This window comes from Camelus ferus, chromosome 11 (assembly GCF_009834535.1).
Source record: "Camelus ferus isolate YT-003-E chromosome 11, BCGSAC_Cfer_1.0, whole genome shotgun sequence".
NCBI lineage: Eukaryota > Metazoa > Chordata > Mammalia > Artiodactyla > Camelidae > Camelus > Camelus ferus.
In genome coordinates this window covers 36,998,243-37,016,310 of record NC_045706.1, presented here as the reverse complement: position 1 = coordinate 37,016,310, position 18,068 = coordinate 36,998,243, and the positions used below count along the sequence as shown (strand labels likewise).

The 18,068-nt window shown below is 37.9% G+C and overlaps 1 protein-coding gene across 4 annotated transcripts in view; it reads right to left on the bottom strand.

Moving 5' to 3' along the window:
* Positions 1 to 5,555: 5,555 nt before the first annotated feature.
* The window catches only part of PRKG1 (protein kinase cGMP-dependent 1), a 1,107,834-nt gene continuing 1,095,321 nt past the window's right edge, over positions 5,556 to 18,068 (bottom strand). For all 4 annotated transcript variants that reach the window (XM_032491411.1, XM_006181681.3, XM_032491412.1 and 1 more), the window contains 5 exons: positions 17,799 to 17,962; positions 13,058 to 13,180; positions 12,920 to 12,982; positions 11,667 to 11,733; positions 5,556 to 10,021 (listed from right to left, as the gene is read on the bottom strand). In XM_032491411.1, the coding sequence (XP_032347302.1) occupies positions 9,923 to 10,021; positions 11,667 to 11,733; positions 12,920 to 12,982; positions 13,058 to 13,180; positions 17,799 to 17,962 (516 nt within the window). In that variant the 3' untranslated portion in view covers positions 5,556 to 9,922. The remainder of the gene's footprint in view (positions 10,022 to 11,666; positions 11,734 to 12,919; positions 12,983 to 13,057; positions 13,181 to 17,798; positions 17,963 to 18,068) is intronic.

Here is an 18,068-nt window from a genome sequence, read left to right as displayed (position 1 = left end):
CTGTACCCACTTTGGTAAAAGTTCTTATCATAAATGGGTGTGGAATTTTATCAAATGCTTTTTCTGCATCTATTGAGATGATCATGTGGTTTTTGTCCTTTGTGGTGTATCACATTGATTGATTTGTGTACATTGAACCATTCGTGTGTCCCTGGAATGAACCCACCTTGATCATGGTGTATTATCTTTTTTATGTGCTGATGGATTCTGTTAGCTAATATTTTGTTGAGGATTTTTGCATCTGTGTTCATCAGTGACATTGGCCTGTAATTTTCCTTTTTGTTTGTGTCTTTGCCTGGTTTTGGTATCAGGGTGATGTTGGCTTCATAGAATGTGATTGGGAGTACTTCCTCCTTTTCAATTTTTTGGAAAAGTTTGAGAAGGTCTGGTATGTGTTCCTCTTTCTGTTTGGTAGAATTCCCCAGTGAAGCCATCTGGTCCTAGACTTCTGTTTGCAGGGACGTTTTTCAGTGCTAATTCTGTTTCATTTCTAGTGATTGGACTGTTCAAGTTTTCTATTTCTTCTTGGTGGACTGTATGTTTCCAGAAACGTCCATTTCTTCTAGGTTGTCCAATTTTTTTTCCATATAGTTGTTCATAGTATTATCTTATGGTTTTTTATAATTCTGTGGTATTTGTTGTAATCCCTCCATTTTCCTTTCTTATTTTGTTTGTGTTCTCTCTTGATGAGCCTGGCCAAAGGTTTGTCAATTTCATTTACTCTTTGAAAAAATCAGCTCTTGGTTTGATTTATTTTTTTTAATTTTTTAATCATTATTTTATTTATTATCTCCATCCTTCTGCTGATTTTAGGTTTTATTTGCTCTTCTTTTTCTAATTATTTTAGGTGATAGGTTAGTTTGGTTTTCTTTTTTGAGATTGTTCTTTTTTGAGAAAGGCCTGTATTGCTATGGACTTTTCTCTTAGGACTGCTTTTGTTGCATCCCATAGAGTTGTGTGGTTGTGTTTTCTTTGTCATTTGTCTCAAAGTATTTTTTTAATTTCTTCTATTTCTTCATTGACCCATTGGTTTTTTAGTAGTATGTCGTTTGATCTCCATGCTGTCATTTTTTTCCTCCTTTGTTTTTCTGTGGTTGATTTCTAATTTCATGGCATTGTGGTCAGAAAAGATGCTTAAGATAATGTCTATCTTCTGAAATTTGTTGAGGCTTCTTTTGTGCCCGAGAACGTGATCTATCCAAGAGCATGTTCCATGTGAACTTGAAAAGAATGTATTTTCTGTTTTGGGGGGATATAATGTCCTAAAAATATCAGCCAAGTCCAACTGTTCTATTGTGTCATTTAGTTTCTCAATTGCCTTATTGATTTTCTGTCTGGAAGATCTGTCCAGTGATATTAATGGAGTGTTAAAAAGACTCCTACTATGATTGTATTCCCATCAATGTCTCCTTTTATGTCTATTAGTATTTGCTTTATTTAGGTGCTCCTTTACTGGGTGCATATATGTTAACAAGTGTAATATCCTCATCTTGTACTGCTCCTTTAATCGTTATATAGTGTCCATCTTTACTTTTCTTTATGACCTTGTTTTAAAGTCTATTTTTTCTGAAATCAGTATTGGTACTCCTGCTTTGTTGTTGTTTCCATTTTTGTTCTGTGGTTGTCACAGCCCTGACAGGGGCTGGGTCTGTTCCCCTTTTGTTGGAATGGAGGCTTCCAAACTTATTTCTGAGCTGTGGTGCATAGTAGGCGGGGTTGGAGCACTTTAAGTACTCTTTGTTGACTCTGCCTTGTCCCCACTTTAGCTAAGGGAATGTCAGTGTACTGTTGTGGTGTGCCTAAAGGTTCTCTATCCTCAGAGTTACCAGTGCAGTCCTGCCAACTTCTGGTTCGCACACCTGGATCATGGCACACTATTGGGTCAGTGCCGTCCCCAGAACCAGACGACGCTCCTGCACTCACCCTGCTGTGCGAACTCGGCTCAGTCATTCCAGAGGCCTGCGGGTCATGCCACTGGGTCAGTGAGCCTTCCCAGCCCTTTGTCCACACACGGTAGGCAGTCTCGCTGAAAACGACGCACCAACCCTCGCTCCTGCTGTGTGCCAGAGCTCTTGTCCTTGCTCCTTTGTCTCAGAGGTGTGGGTCCACAAAGGCACCTGCAGAGCAACATGATTCCCTCTGCCTGGGGCTGTAAACAAATCTCAGTCGTGCCATGTGAAGTTGCGGAGCCCTTGGGTAAGGATTCAGTTTTCAACCCGGGCTCCACCTGAAAGCTGCTCACCTGCGAAGATGGTGGCTGTGGCCGAGCCCCGCCTCTCTTCTTGGGAGAATGCGCAGGTGATGGTGCCGCGGATCAGTGGAGACAAAAGCTCAGGCCCAGCCACGTTGCACTCCTCCCCTCAACGCACACCAGCAGTGTTGCTTGCTTACTTTCTTTTTCTTTTTTTTTTATGGGGGACCCAGGCTATTCTGTTCTGTATACACTGAGCCACGGCCCCTGAGGTTGCCTCTGTGCAGTCGGACCCAGTCCTCCACCCAGCTAGGGCAGCCTGTCCTGTCCCACCCCCACTGGCTTGTGCGTCTAGGCCTGGGGGTCACAGGGACCCTTTGTGCCCTTTTTACTTAGTTCTGTCAGCCAAGAGCTACTCTGCACAGATCTGAGCCTCAGAGGCTCCCCCTCCATCCCGCTGACCTCTCCATTGGAGAGGGGGAGACCCCGCCTACAAGTGCTAGTTCTCCTTTGCTGCTCCCTCCCCTCAGGACAGGTCCTGCACTAATTCCCTTTTTCTTACTTTTTTTTCCCCTCCTACCAGATTTGTGAGGAATGTTGTCTTTTGAAAAAGGCGATGTTCTGTCAAAGTTCAGCAGGTGTTCTGAGTGAATGGGTGGGTCCATGGACATCTCTGTATTCGTGGGAGAGGGTGAGCTAGCTGAGTGCCCTTCTACTCCGCCATCTTAGCCGCTCCCTCCAATTTTGGCAGTCTGGGTTCTAAACACGTTTCCTTCCGTTAGCCTGTTAAAATGTATCATTGTTATGTCCCATTTAAGCTATTTTCTGACAAAGGACTGGGAATTGGAGTGAATTCATCAAGTTTCTTTACTGAAGTTTTTCTGCCCTTCATTCAGAGTCTAATGACTTACTCTGTTATTTTCTATCTGAGAGTGGATTATTCACATTGCCAAGTCTAAAGCAGGCCTTGGCTGTCTCCTGTGTCTACTAGTTGTATCCGTCAGAACAGGCAAGGTTATGCTGTTAAAATATAAAATAGGTAAAGCCAGAAGCTCAGGGGTTCCACACAGTGTGTTCCACCGTAAGGCCTTCGCGGGTTGGTAGGAGCTCTGCTCCTCTTCAATGCTGTCCTCTCTGCTTCTGAACCTGATGGAACAGCCACTGCTGAAGAATTGTAGAGGGAAGGGAGTATGTGTTGAAGCAATAATTGGCTTTTAATGTTCCTTCTTGAAGTGACAGGCTCCTTTTTCAATGCTAAAGCCAGTCAAAGGCTAAACCTGCCTTCTGTGGGGCAGGGAGTTCCTCAGGGAGGGAAACCAGGGATTGGTGAACTATAGTCAAAATCCAGCTGGGCCAGAAGCTCAAGTCTCTATTGCTGTTTCTCCCTAGAGGACTAAGGGCCATCATACAAATTATACTCCTAGTATCCTGCCCCGATATACCAGATACCAGAAGTACATCTTTTGGGCTATGTAAGTCAAGATAGGGATGTGTTTCTTAGAAATGGTTTATTATCAATATACTATTTGAATATGAAAAATAGAAGGGACGTTTATATAGGTAGAATATAAATATCATTTAACATTTTTGAGGATATTTAATAGGCTTTGGATGTTGATGCTTTCCCATTGGCCTTCTTTTCCTGTGTCTCTCCCATGAATGTATATAAATGTTTCTATCAAAATAAACTAAGGTGCTTGTTAAAAATGCAGATTACTGGGCTGTACCTCAAAATAACTGTGAATGATGCTGGAACTCTATTTTTTTTATCACATTTCCCACAGACAATTTATAACATTGACATTTGGAAAACATTGGCCTAGATGCCTTGGTTTTTGCCTTTTTCCCTTTTCTTCTTTTTTTTCTTTTTTGCATGAGGTTGAGATTTAACTTGTTTGGCTTTGCTAATGGGCATATGGGTGGATTTGTCGTTTGCTTCATAGACTTAACTTGGGTGAGAAACACAACGGCCAGAGGTGAACATTACTAGTTTGTCAATTTGTAGGCCTTATGGTTATAAAGGAGAAATATAGACTACAGAGGGAACTTGTAAATAGGACTCTCAGAAAAGAACATTAGCATTGTGGCTGTCCTGTATTATGAGCATGACACATTTAGGGCTATAACTAAGAATCTGAGGGTACGTTTGCAAGCATAACTCATGAGCAACTTGGATTGTCACACTACTAACCTACTCATATCAAATTTATTATTGATTCCCATTGCCATAGTCAAGTGTTCATGATTTACTTCAATTGCAGTTAACATGCACAAGATGTGACAGTGGCGTGGATACAATATCCTCACCACCGTGCCCCTCACCCAGTAATGACCATAAGGATTCATCTGCATGTCCCTCCAAAAACTGTGATTAATACAAAAAACAAACTAACAAACAAACAAAAACCTTCTAGGATAAAAGAAATCCGTTCTTAAATCAAGGGTATGAAAATCACAGAACTTAGAAGATGAATACTAAAAACTTATGGTTCAGTTCTATTTGTGGGAAAGGATGAATACTAAAGACTTATGGTTCCATTCTATTTGTAGGAAAAGCGAAATTATTGGATGTGCCATAGCGACGTAATTTTTAAAGTTGTTTTATTGGCTCTGTCTGAGAACGTTAACTGAACTGAATTTCTAGTTTTCATTAGAAAGGGGTTTCAATTCACCGTCACTGGCAATGGGATGTGTCAGCAAGACGAAGGTAGTCAGACTGAGGAGACCTTTATGATGCAACCAGTTTTAATCTGTGCACCATTCACTGCAGTGAGGGGCAGAGGGACGGAGCAGGAACGTGTTCACCAGGAGTTGGGAGAGTTGAGTTTCTCGCAGTCACATTGTTCTCTAAATCTGTGTCTTTTATGCATATGATGTTTAACAGAGGAGGTATCAGGTGAACAAACCTTAGACAAAGATAATGAAGTGGCTTTTGATATTAAATAATTCCCTCCTAGCATGTAGTAATATACAGGAGTTCTCCCTTTGATAGTTTGCCTAATTCAGAGTTTGACCAGGGTACAGGAGCCCCAAAAGGAGTGTGATAGTTGTGGTGATGGTGGTGGGATGGTAGTTGTGTATAGTTGTGTATAGAAAACTGCTAATTTTCACATTTGTGTGGCTGTTCACACTGGATGACCTAATGTTATCCTTGTTGACTTCTTCAAGCCAATTTGTTAGATGAGTTTTATATTAGATTATAACAATTATTTTATGATGGATACTTGGGTTATAAATATTTTCTACATTCTTACAGTGGCATTCAACAGTAGCATTACATGATATGTCAATTCTAGTATGATATATCAATGCTTCTTCCACTATCTATCCTTGGAATCTTGTCTGAAATCAAACATCAACTAAATTCAAAAGTAATTATTTTTTTTATTTCAACTCTATAAAGTATACAACAGGCACTCAGCAATTACAGCTGCAGGAAAAATACAGAGCAAATCAAAGCAGGTTAAGTTTATGAAAAAGTTTTTAATCTACATCAAAAGAGTGCAAGTGGTCAATGACCATTTGATGACAGTTGTTGCATTCTGACTAACAAAGGACTCTCCCATGTAGAACAAATTGTAAGAGGACAATCAAATAACCATAGCTGTAAGAATACAAAAGAACTGACCAGTTGTAAAAACATCATACATTGAAATAAATTTGATGGATGTTGCTTAAAGAAATGTCCCTTTACTCGGAAAGTCCAAACCTCTGAGTCACTGTCAAGGTCCCAGAGCTCTGTCTGTTGATGCAGGGGCAGATAAAGAGGAGGGCTAACAACACACTTTCAATGTTCATCTTTCTAAGTCTGTTGAAAACTTGCCTCACAAGTGATTTGCATATACAAGAACTCAGAGAAGCATCCTGTTTTGTTGAGTGGTGCACCAAGGTCCCTTTTTGTCATTGGTTTCATAACGAGGTGTGGTTAGCAGTCATTTTCCAATTTTTCTTTTCAGTTGGGCCGTTGTTAAATAGTCTAAAAAATGAGATATTTTAGAACTTGACTGCACTGATTTTTTTTAAAACTGAACCTGCACAACTAAGCAAAACAGGAATACCTGTATACAGACTGATAGGATGTCATATATTAATTTGACCTGCACATACATTTATACATTTCACAGAAATGACGCTGTATCTCATGAACAGATACACAGCTCTGGTACATTTAACAGAAATAAGAGAACAACTTCATCATTTCTGTAATTCATCAATATTATATAATAAAGGCTTATAAATTGTTAGCAGAAAGAACTGTAAAACGCAGCAAGCTAAGAAAGGACAACATTTTGAGGTGTGTTTGTCTTTGTCATGCAGCATAACACCAAATTTGTTTTTTAATAGGATGCCATGAATTTAAGGCACTTGCAACAATGCCAGATAGCCAGGTCATGTTCTAAACTATGGGACAGATGAGTAACAGTACAGTTGACATAATTTTCAATAATACTGACAATTATGACATTAATTCAAGTCTACTTGGACCTAAAAACATTATTCAGTACAAATTAAATGAAATAATAATGCTGTGAATCACTAAAAAAAAGAAGTTATATGTACCACAAAATATCACACAAAAATATCTATTTACATAAATATTTGTCTCTGGTCCTACTGTGTGAAAGAAAACATTGTTATGGGTAATGCACAGATCACTTCTACTGTATGAAATCAGTTCTAATATCCTTTTTTTTTCAGTATGGTAGCTGATTTTTTTAAGTTCACCATCAATTCAGTCATTTAGAAATGAAACAAGAAAAATCCAACAGTTGAATATTTATATTATACATGTGTGATTCACATGCATATCCCATAATTTTAAGTAAAATTTTTTACTTGAATATAATCAAAATAAATCTTTAAAATGCCACATGGATCTGATTCCTATGTGAATAACAAAGAAGGTACAAACATAAAAATCATTCATAGCAAATTTCCAGAAATGATTTTCTCTAATACAGTCAATCTAGCTCAAATATTCTGGTGTTCCTTTTCTTGGCAATTTTCAGTTTTCCTGTGAGTCAAGACACACAGAAAGCCCTTATTTCCCATACTTGAAGTATTGACAAGAAAGTCAGTTAACAAATCAAAACAAGTTGGCACTATTCTAACGTATCCGAAATAGAGGGGAGCATGAAAAAGTCAGAAATAAAGTGAGACGTGCTTTATGAAACTGACCATGAATTTTAGCCCTAGTGTCTTCAGTGAGACAAATGTAAATCCTTAAAAGTCAATGCTGAAAAGTAGATGAATGTTTTCCGTTAGCAATTCTTGAAAACTGCAGTTCACCTTTACTGTTTGGTGATTGCTTTAGACAGCCTAATGCAGTGCCACAGGTGAAATGAACAAAGATGCAGTCACGAGTCGGAGAAATGACCTGCAGTCATGTTATACCGAAAGCCGCTACATTCCTCCTCCATAGGACGTGTGCCTCTCGGTGGTTGTCTTAGCCTTGAACCATAGTTACACAATCCATTGTAAGTGCTAATCTCTGGGGCTACTGAGATACTTGAAAAGTTGCAGGGGAAGATGCTCTTATGTGAAATGACTAGGTCGGTTTAAACATTCTAGCCAACCTTTAGCATGCCTAAACCACGGTCTCTCTTTAAAAATAATGTTGGAATATCTTTTTTAAAGCCTTATATTAAACTTCTGAATAGCATTGCCAGCTGGATTTTAGGTTGATAGTTTCATTTTATATTCTGTAGAAGAAAGTTGGTATCTTGGGGAATAGTTTGATTTTGAGAAATTCTTTTGTAAGGGAGGGAAAAAACTCCAATAATCCAAGATTAACAATAATACCTTAGGATCAAAGTTTTCGTTTTACTTTATTCTGATTGTATATAACATGCTCTTAGTATTTTAATTTTCCAAATGTCCCGTACTGTATTATATTTTCATATCAGATTCAAAAGTAGTCTTAGCATGAATATTCAAACAAATGTCATAATAGATGCCTTCTTGGATGTGGTATAATGACCTAGATGGACATACGTTTTGTAGAAATGTCTACATTTGATTGACTTTTTAAAACACTTTCTATGGGGAAAAAAAGCAAACCTCTATTTAATATACCAAATGCAAACACAGTTTCCAAATCAGGATGATAGCTCGTAAAAGTATGCATTTGTCTAAGAAGGTATAACGCCGTTTGTCTAGGAAAAGCTTCCAAATGGCTCTGTGACTGAAGATAGCCGGTAACAGTAAACTGGCCTGCCAATGAAGGACTCAATTTAAATCACTGATTCTTTTCCCCATGCAAAAAGGCAAATCAGTTTAATCTTTTCAAACCTAGTCTTTCTTAGGTAGTGTGATTATTTCCGAATTATAGTATTTGTTTTATTTATTTAGCTCCAATTTACTTTTTAAGAAATGAGATTTCTGTTTCCCTCTCTACTCATTTCCTGCTTTCAGCTAATGGACTCCTATTGCCCACTGACAAAAAGGTAGTAACAGCTGGCCAGGGTCTTGTCTTGTTCCCAGACCTCACATAAGTAAGGTTTCTCATCTGATGAATCTTTCCTTCTGTCTCTTTTTTGGTTCAGGCCTAAGACAAGAAGCTAGTTCGAATAGGTTTTTAATCACCTTTCTCCCTCAACCCTAGACGATGCTGTGTAAGTGAAATCTGACAGGAATTTGGTTTCATAAATTTAGTGAAAATGCTTCATTCTCTGGCTAAACATGTAATGATTAGATTTTGTGTTGTCTGTTCAGACACTGACATTTACAGATGAAAGATATACATAGCACCTATATAGTTTTTTTTTTTTTTTTGGATGGATCTTAATCCCTCTCAACCCCACCCCGACCCCACCCCAAGGGTTTATTTTTATAAAAGGGAATATTTTAAGCCTCAGTTTGAGGGTATGTTAGGTAATAAATAAAAACCAATTGGCTGCTAGTCATTTATTTCCAGGACCATCTTTAAGCATACTATTTTTAAAAGTATGAAATGGTTTGTGAATTGCTTTTTTTCCACTCTGTCATGCCAATTTATCAAAAAGAACAGATATCATGCATGTTGATTTTTTCCAATCCTGTGTGAAAACGCGTATCTACCTGTTATGAGAGTTCTCAGCAGAGTCCATAGCAGTTGTGCTTTTATCACATCAATTTTTAAAATCTGTCAGAAGGAAATGTAACATTCAGTCTCGTCATCAGCATTGCTGGGAAATAAAATCATGAAACTTCTAGCACTGGTTTGACATGAACTGTGACCAACAGAGGTGTGGTCCTCTTGTGTGTGGTATATACACCGGCTTGCAGTAAATAGTTCCCACAACCCTCAACCTGAAGAAAGGGAAGAGCCCAGTTTCTGTACCATAGTAACCTATCGTACCCAATATATTATTTTTTGATCTTCTGGATAACTCTAGCAAGGTACAGACTTTTATCTTTTACTAAATTGAAGTGTTTCCTACAGTCTTTCAAATTATAATCAGAGCAAAGCAAGGTCATTGCAACAATAGAAAACATCTCTTTACTGGTGAAAGGCTTGGCTTCAGGACCACCATGTCAACTGCTGTTTTTAGGTTCAAACAGAAAACGTGTGAAGAGCACTACTGTCATCTAAGCAGTGAGTCCTAACGCCACTGTAGTTACTGGAGCAGCATCGATCAAAGGCATCATGGTGACCCCGAGCACTAATCTTCTCTCTTTCCTTCAGGTTTGCTGGCAGCTGTCTCAGAAAAAGCTGTCTTCAGCAAGGCAGAAGCAGGTAAGAGAAATACATTAGAAGTCTATGTCCCATCCTGAGTTGTCATCAGGTGGTGGTTCGTCATTGTCCTCAGGGAAGCTGTCAAAATTGCTTGTGTCTGTGGGTGATGCAACCTGCAAATGAGAGAACGGACAGTAAAAGTTTTCTGGCTTTTTTAGTAGAATTTCAAGGTAGGTTTTTTAAAAGGGTTATTTTTGGAATGTCTCCTATGCAGCAGGTTTTGTCCTTTGTTTTGGGGGTAAGTAACAGTGGTCAATGAAAATAGACATGGTTCATCCCTCATGGAGTTTTAGTCTAGGAAAGAATAAATTGTGTGATTAAAACAAATAATCATAAACATCTGTAGATAATTATAAACTTTGTTTAGTGCCACAAAGGAAAAATACAAGATGTCATGAGAGTAAGAGAGTAGTCATAGAAAGCCTCTTTTAAAAAGTACTGTATTACACCTAAGAAAGAGGTCAACTTGGCTGCTGTCTAAGAGAGGAGGGGAGTGGAATGAGAATAATTACATAAAATCCTCAAGATGACCTCTGCCTATTATTCCTATTTCTAAGTATAATAAAAAGCCATATATAAACTTAAGCAAAACTTGCGCTGGGCAAGTCCAATCTGCAGAGCATCAGTAAAAGCAGTGAAGAAACTTACTTTAGTTTCCCTTATAATAATAGAATAGGAAGTTTTAAATATTATAGAATATATCACATACATATCCCATTTTATATTACTCTTGCATAAAACGAGACCCCTGGTAAATAAGATAATTTAGGCTTAATATTCATCTCTTCAACTTTCTTACTTTGCTCTTGTTCTAAAAACAAAGCTTCATGAATACAATTAGCATCTGTAATTTACTTTGTGAATAAGCATAAATATTAGCAGAAATAAATCTAAGAAGTGGGGAAAATGTTTCTGTATAAGAAGTTTGTCCCAGAAAATGGAAATATATAAATGAAAGACTTATAGGACTGCAAAGCCCTCTCCTCCTTAATTAAGGCACATTTTATTAGATAAATGCAGTCAATTGAAATCTATTTAATATAGTGTAAACATTTAGTCCAGTCAGTGGACTAGCAGTTTAAGAAAACACCTGATGTGTTAAGAAAAGAGAGTTAAGAGAATCTTTTGAAGAACACTGTTGAGCTTAGGAGTGCTTCAACGTATTATGGGGGTAAGGGAGGAGGAGCTATGTGGGAGCATCAGGGAAACAATATTGGCCAGGAATTGATGGTTATTGAGATTGGCTGCTGTATTGTTGACCAAACCCTAAGAGAAGCTAGAGGGCAGGGAATGATTTGATGTGTCTATTTGGGTTGGACTCTTAGGGACACAGCATGACAGAGCATGGCAGAGAGTAAACTGGAATCACAAATGGAAGGTAACAAGAGCAGATTATCCTAACTCACCCAACCACACTCATGTACCCACTAACTTATATGTGCAGAAATTTAAAATAGTGTACATATTTTTGGTAATAATTCATGACTAAGTAAATAGAGTTGTTAATATATTCTTATTGTTGGGCTGAGACATATGAAGTTTTTATATTATGGGGAAAAAGATTCATTATAGTTTTCTGTCAATAGTTGTACATAGTTAACACTGTTTTTAAGCTTGGATTTTAGATGTCATTATTTTAATCTGGTACATCCTATAGTTTCTTTAATTTGAACATAGGATAAAATCTTTTGAAATAGCAGATCTCTGACAAACACCTTCATGTGTGTCACACAATTACAAGTTGGAAAGTCTACTTACACTTGGTATTATAGGAGGTGTCAAGGTGCCTTTTCTTAAGCCTTCCCAGTTAAAGCCCTCAAACCATCTAAGGAAGGAAAAAAAGTAGATTGTTAAAGGCATTGTACCTCAGCTGAAGCTTTCTCATCACAACATATGATGCCCATGACGGATGGGAAACAGGCAAACATTTTCAATGAGAAAAAATGTTTTCTATTTAATGGGAGGTTTTAAAAATTACTTATGTGGAATGTGTATTTTAAAAAATCTAGTAGTCAAATTTTTAAACGCCAATTTCCTTTTTATTCTAGTAATGTTAATCATAATGTCTGTGTGACCTTGTCCCTACAGAATCATTGTAACTTAATAAATGCCATAATATGTGTGGCCCGGTGCCCTACAGGATGTTTTAAGAAGGCAGAATCAGGACATGAGGTGTCAGGACAGAAAATTATCCTTCCATCTTTGCCACTGATTCAGTGGGCAGCCCCTCATATCGTTGTCTTGGTCTCTACATATCCTATTTTCCTTTTTTGCTAGAATGAAGGTAATTTGTGTATGGCCTTTCTGTGAAAATGACCAAACATCACAAAGGGATTTTTAAAATTTGTTTTTAAAAGTTTTCACCATTCTCAAGTGCTTACACCAAATTCCTGGCAGGCCTTTTAGGTATTTATAGGTATTTTGGTAAATACATTCCTCTGCTGGGGGTTACAGAAACAGACTAACAAGGTAATACCAATTAGGTCTTAGTTTAGCTTTAGAACATCCAGTCAATATGGGTAAATTCTGCTACTGTTAAAAAAAAAAAAGAGAGATGTATTTTTTCCAACCATTTTCTAATTAGAGGATATGATGGGGGGAAAAAGTATAGTCTCTTAGTTTTAGTCTAGGAAATGAAGCATGATATGGTGGAAGGCTTTCATTTTTAATATTCTAGTAGAGAATAGAATCTTAGAATTAGGAATATATATTTCCTCTTCATGCTAGAGAGGAAAAATACCAGTTAATATGAATTGGGAGACATTGAATTTGGTGGATCTGTTGTTTAGAATGTCACAGGGTCAGATGGATCTAAATAAAGTCCCAGAGACAACTAGAAAGGTCTTAAATAACAAGGCTAACTATTCCACATGTCTCCTTGGATGTTCCCACAGACTAATTGCATCAGTTAGACAACCACTAACTTAAAAACATCAGCCTGGGAAAATTGTGCTTGTCTGAGAATGCTTTCTGAACTCTCAAACCTAAAGGTATAAGGAAAGGACACTTACTTGTGCTTTTGAATGTCTTTCACTCCATTTTTCAAATTCCCTAATCTTTCTGATGGATTATCCCTAAAAATAACATAACAGTTATTTAGGAATTGAATTGTTTTCTCCTTCCAAACCTAATGTAGTTGAAATGCTTACCTGCATAGTTTTTTAATTAAATTAGCAGCATTTTTGGCAATCTTCTTTGGAAATTCTATCATGTCAATCCCCCTCAATATGATGTTATAGGTTTTCATAGGATCTGGGCCTGAGAAAGGTGGGCTGCAAGAGTGAGAGACATGAAAAGAGACAGTGCTTTTATTTTTGAAATCAGAATACACTGTTATAACTCCACAAATGACATTAATTCTGATTTAGGGACATATATTAATAGTGATAATTAAATGACACTTGATTAATAGTAAAATGGTGGGGGAACTTTTCCAAGCAAATCTCTTAGCAAAACCAGTAGTGGGTTAAGTCTGTCCCTTGTTCCCCTCACTTCTCTTTAGTGCAGGCGTCCAACCCTCTCCTGTTATCCTTACTCATTCAGGAAGCCTCTTCCACTTTTGGCCCTTTCTCATTCTCATCAACTCACTGATTACACTTGGGATGAAGTCCAACATCAGTGGTACAACTCCATCTCATTTCCTCACTGGGACCTGGGCACACCAGTCTTCTCTCTGCTCCTCTGAAGTACCAAGCACTCTCAACGGCACTCTGCCTAATGCCTCACTTAGCAAGTCTTAGCTTAAGTGTTATGTTGCTTCCTCAAAAAGGCCTATTCTGCTCAACCTAATGTAACTGATCACATAACCATCATCAACCAACATAATGTAATCTAACACTTGAACTTCAACACAGCGTTGGCTTCATCCTAAGGATGTTTCCCTGCGTGGCTGTGAGATGGTTCCCAGTGGAAACAGGGATTTATATACATTCAGTAATTATTTGAGGACCTACTAAAGGTACTGACAATTTTCCTCCACAGATTTATATTGAAATTCTTCAAGTTGGCTCAGGCCAGTTTAGATTGTGTGTCCAATCTAATCCAAGCCAATCACCAGGGGAATGCCCTGTGACTGGAATACATGAACTGAAGCTGGAGATGAGTTCATCTTTTCCTAAGTTTTGTGGGGGCTCATGGATGCATGAACAAAACCAGCATGTGTGCAGAAGAGGGCTGAGGTTGTGAGAGGGGTGGGGAATGGGTCCTGTGGGCCCTTTCTGATTATTACTCATCCTTCAGTGGGACTAGCCACCCTGAAGAACAGAATAAAGAAGGCTAGAAGGAGGGGAGCAAGTGGGAAATTTAGCATCCTTCGCTAGGATTTATTGCTTTAGGAAACCTCTCACCAGATCATTTATTTCCCTTCAAGTTTTGGCTTTCAGGAGGTCATATGGCTCATAGCAAAGTGCTACCATGTTCTCTAAAGTCTTTCTTATTTCTTGCAGTGGGTACTAAGCTTATTTATGTTATTTATATAATTGATGAATGTAGCATTAATTTCAAGTATACAGCATGATTCAATATTTGTATATATTGCATAATGATCAGCACAGTAAGTCTAGCTAACATCTGTCACTGTAAATGGTTATAATACTTTTTTCCCTGTGAGTATTTTTAAGATCTACTCTTAGCAATTTTAAAATATGCAATACAATGTTATTAACTATAGTCCCCATCCTGTACATTGTATCCCCACTTAAGTTTGAATGTATTAAGCTCTACATGTTTTTCCCCTACATGTTTCCTTTTTGACATCACATTTAACATCTTTTTACCCTGTGTTTATCCTTAGCTAATGTAGTTATACTTATTTCCAGTACTTCTGTCTTTTAACCTTCATATTGTAAGTGATTAAACCAGTACCTCTACTATATATATTCATCCTTTAGCTATCTTCACCTTTCTTTCTTCATTCTTTTCCCTTTTTGCTGCTCTAATTGGGTGAGTTCAACTGCCCTGTCTTTAAGCCCCTTAGATGTGTATTTAATTAAAATCTATTCCTCAGGCTGCAGCTATGATGATAATTGAGCTCCTCAGTCCTGAGGGATCTGTGAGCATAAGTCCCCATTGGCCCTCAGAGCCAGGCAGTATAGACATGTCCCCTGGCAGCAGCCACAAAAGCAGGGCACCAGATGATAGAAATGCTTCTCTCTAGGAGGTACTGGCAGTCTGGGGGCAAGGCAGAGGAAGACTGTACAGATGGTGCCCAGTAGGGAAAAAAAAAAAAAGAAAAAAGGTGGGGAAAAAAGACATCTGCTAGCTGGAGAAATGCAGAGAGAGCAAGCCCAAAGAGGTACCTGCCCATGTCTATCCCTGGAGAGCATCACAGCAGATCCCCAGCAGGTGCTGGCCCCTCCGGCCAGTGCTCCGAGATAAGCTAATGAACCCCTCCTACACAGAGTCCAAGTACGTGAGCACTTTTAGGGCCATTTTCCACATCACTGTAGTCCTGTGGATCTTCTGGATGCAAACCTTGTGGATTTTCAAAACTAGATATTTTGAGGGCTCATCTCTCAGGTGCAGGTCTGAAAAGTTGGGGGTGCCTCATGTGGGGTTCAAATTCCTTGCTCCTTAGGGATAAGCTCTGGGTTTTGAGTTCTTCCTGATTGTAGGTTACCACAAGGGCAGGGTTTATGGCGATACTGTATCCCAGCCTCTCTGACCCACTTCAGTGCGAACTTTCTGTCACTCGCCTGATGCACGGGAGTTGCTCAACCAGTTTTTTGTTTTCAGAGGAAGTTGTTTTATAAGTAGCTGCAGTTTCATTGTGTTTACAGGAGGAGAGTTCAGGATCCTATTATGGCTCCATTTTGAACTGGATCACCCTAAACTCATTTAATGTTTTTATAAGTATTTGTTAATAACTTCAGTTTTGGCCATACCATGTAAATTATGATTTACTTTATTAATGTTTAATGTTCTACTATTCCATAACTTCTATGACCTTGTGGTTATTTAGAAAAGTGATTTTTTTTTAATTTGCAAATGTTTACTTTTTCTGTTACATCTTTGTATTAATTTCTCCTTTCACTATACAGGCATGCCTCAGAGATACTGTGGGCTTGGTTCCAGCCTCCGTGAACTGCAATAAGGCAAGTCACACAAATTTTTTCATAGTCTATTAAGTGTACAATAGTGTGATGTCTAAAAAAAGTACATAGCTTAATTAAAAAATATTGATACAACTCACTGAAGGCTCAGATGATGGTTAGGATTTTGTAATAATAACACTGAGTATCACTGATAACAGATATAATAATAATGAAAAAGTTTGAAATACTGTGAGAATTACCAAAATGTGACAGAGCAAATGTTGTTGGGATAATTGCACCAACAGACTTGCTCAATGCAAGGTCAATGCAAGGTTACCACAAACCTTCAATTTGTTTAAAAAAAAAAAAAAAAAAAAACCCACCACTATCTGCAAAGCACAATAATATGAGGTCTGCTTGTATTGCAGTCAGATATTTCAGCCTGTGAAATTTCTATCTTGAAGGAATAAGGATTCTTCTGTTATTAAGACTTTCTCTTCAATACATGCCAATTTTTAAGAATAAGGGTCTGTTTTTTTTTCTATATTAAGAAATAACGATTGTAAAAAAATGCATGAGGAGAAATAGAAATTGGCATGGTTAACATTTTAGTCTAGTTATTAATGGTATTTTAATTCTTTGGTTAATAGTGCATACTGAGTTTTGTTTTATTCATTATATGATTAGTTTTTATAGGAATTCAAAGAACACAAGAAATATTATCTATTGATCTGTTTATGCATATGTGTATGTTGAAGTCAACATAAAAGTTAAGAGTAATACGAAAGTCCACAACTGCATAGCTCTTCATAGAATCACTGAATCCTCACAAACAACCAGGAGGCAAAAAGTCCCATCTTCTCATTTTCACTGTAGCTACTAAGTTCTCGTAAGTAATTCTTTCACATCCCGTCTCATGCTTCTTCCTCTCTTCGCCATGGCCCTCTGAGGCTCTCAGCTTCCTAGATCTGAATTATTGGAATGATCTTCAAAGAGGATTCCCCATGTCTCTTCCAATTTGCTCTACACATTGCTGCCAGTTTGTATTTTCCTTAAATACCACAACACATATCAGTCACTCCTTTATCAGAAAATCTTCCATGATTACCTCTCTGGATGGAATCCAAACCCTCAAGTACAGCAATCATGATCTTTGAAAGATGATTCTTACTGATCTCTCTTCGTGTCATTGCCCACTGCTCCCCTTCTATTTAAATCATGCTTCTCTGTCTGGAATGCCCTTTACTTTGCTCTCTGAATTCTTCTTGTAAAGCCCAGCTAGTCCTACGTTCTTCAAAAGCCTCCCTGGACAAACTCAACCTTTTTCTGAACTCTCTAGTTCCCAATAACCCTATTACTCATAGTCCCGGGCACATGGCTTGGTAGTGCATTTGTTTTTCTTCTCCTTGAGGAGTTTATACCCCTAATACCTTTTTTAGTTGCTGATGACTACAACATTATTACACAACAGATCTGCAGAGCATTTACATTTCACTTCGATGTAACAATTGCTAACAGGTTCTCTTATTTCTATAAATAGTTGACTCTCTATTTTTATATGACTATCATCTTCCTTGCTGGCTGAAAGACTAGTCTCAAAGATCTCACAGAAAGATGGTCATTCCACATTCACATATGCATAAATAATTAGCAATAATATGATCAAAAGTTGATGTTGAGTTTGTTGCCCTCATCTGACCATTCTGCTTTATTAATTCCTGGTTATCTGCATTTCTGAAGTGTGGTAACAAGGTAGGGTGAAAGTACTTTAAGATGGTCTAATCAGAGTGACACAGACAGGAGTGTGGAGCTGCTTGTGGGTCTATTTTTACTGGTGGTTCTCTATCAATGTCCATACCTGCCAGTCAGAAGTTCATACATTAGGATTCCCAGTGACCAGTAGTCGGCTGAAATGTCATGGCCTTTGTTCAGGATGATCTCTGGGGCTACATACTCTGGAGTCCCACAAAAAGTCCATGTTTTCTTTCCAAATCCTATTTTCTTTGCAAAGCCAAAATCAACCTTACAAAGAGAGAAAAACAAGATTATGATTAAGTTTAAAAGCAAAAAGTTACTTTGCTGAAGTATGCTGATGATAGTAGGAATAAAAGAAAAACAGATACAATCT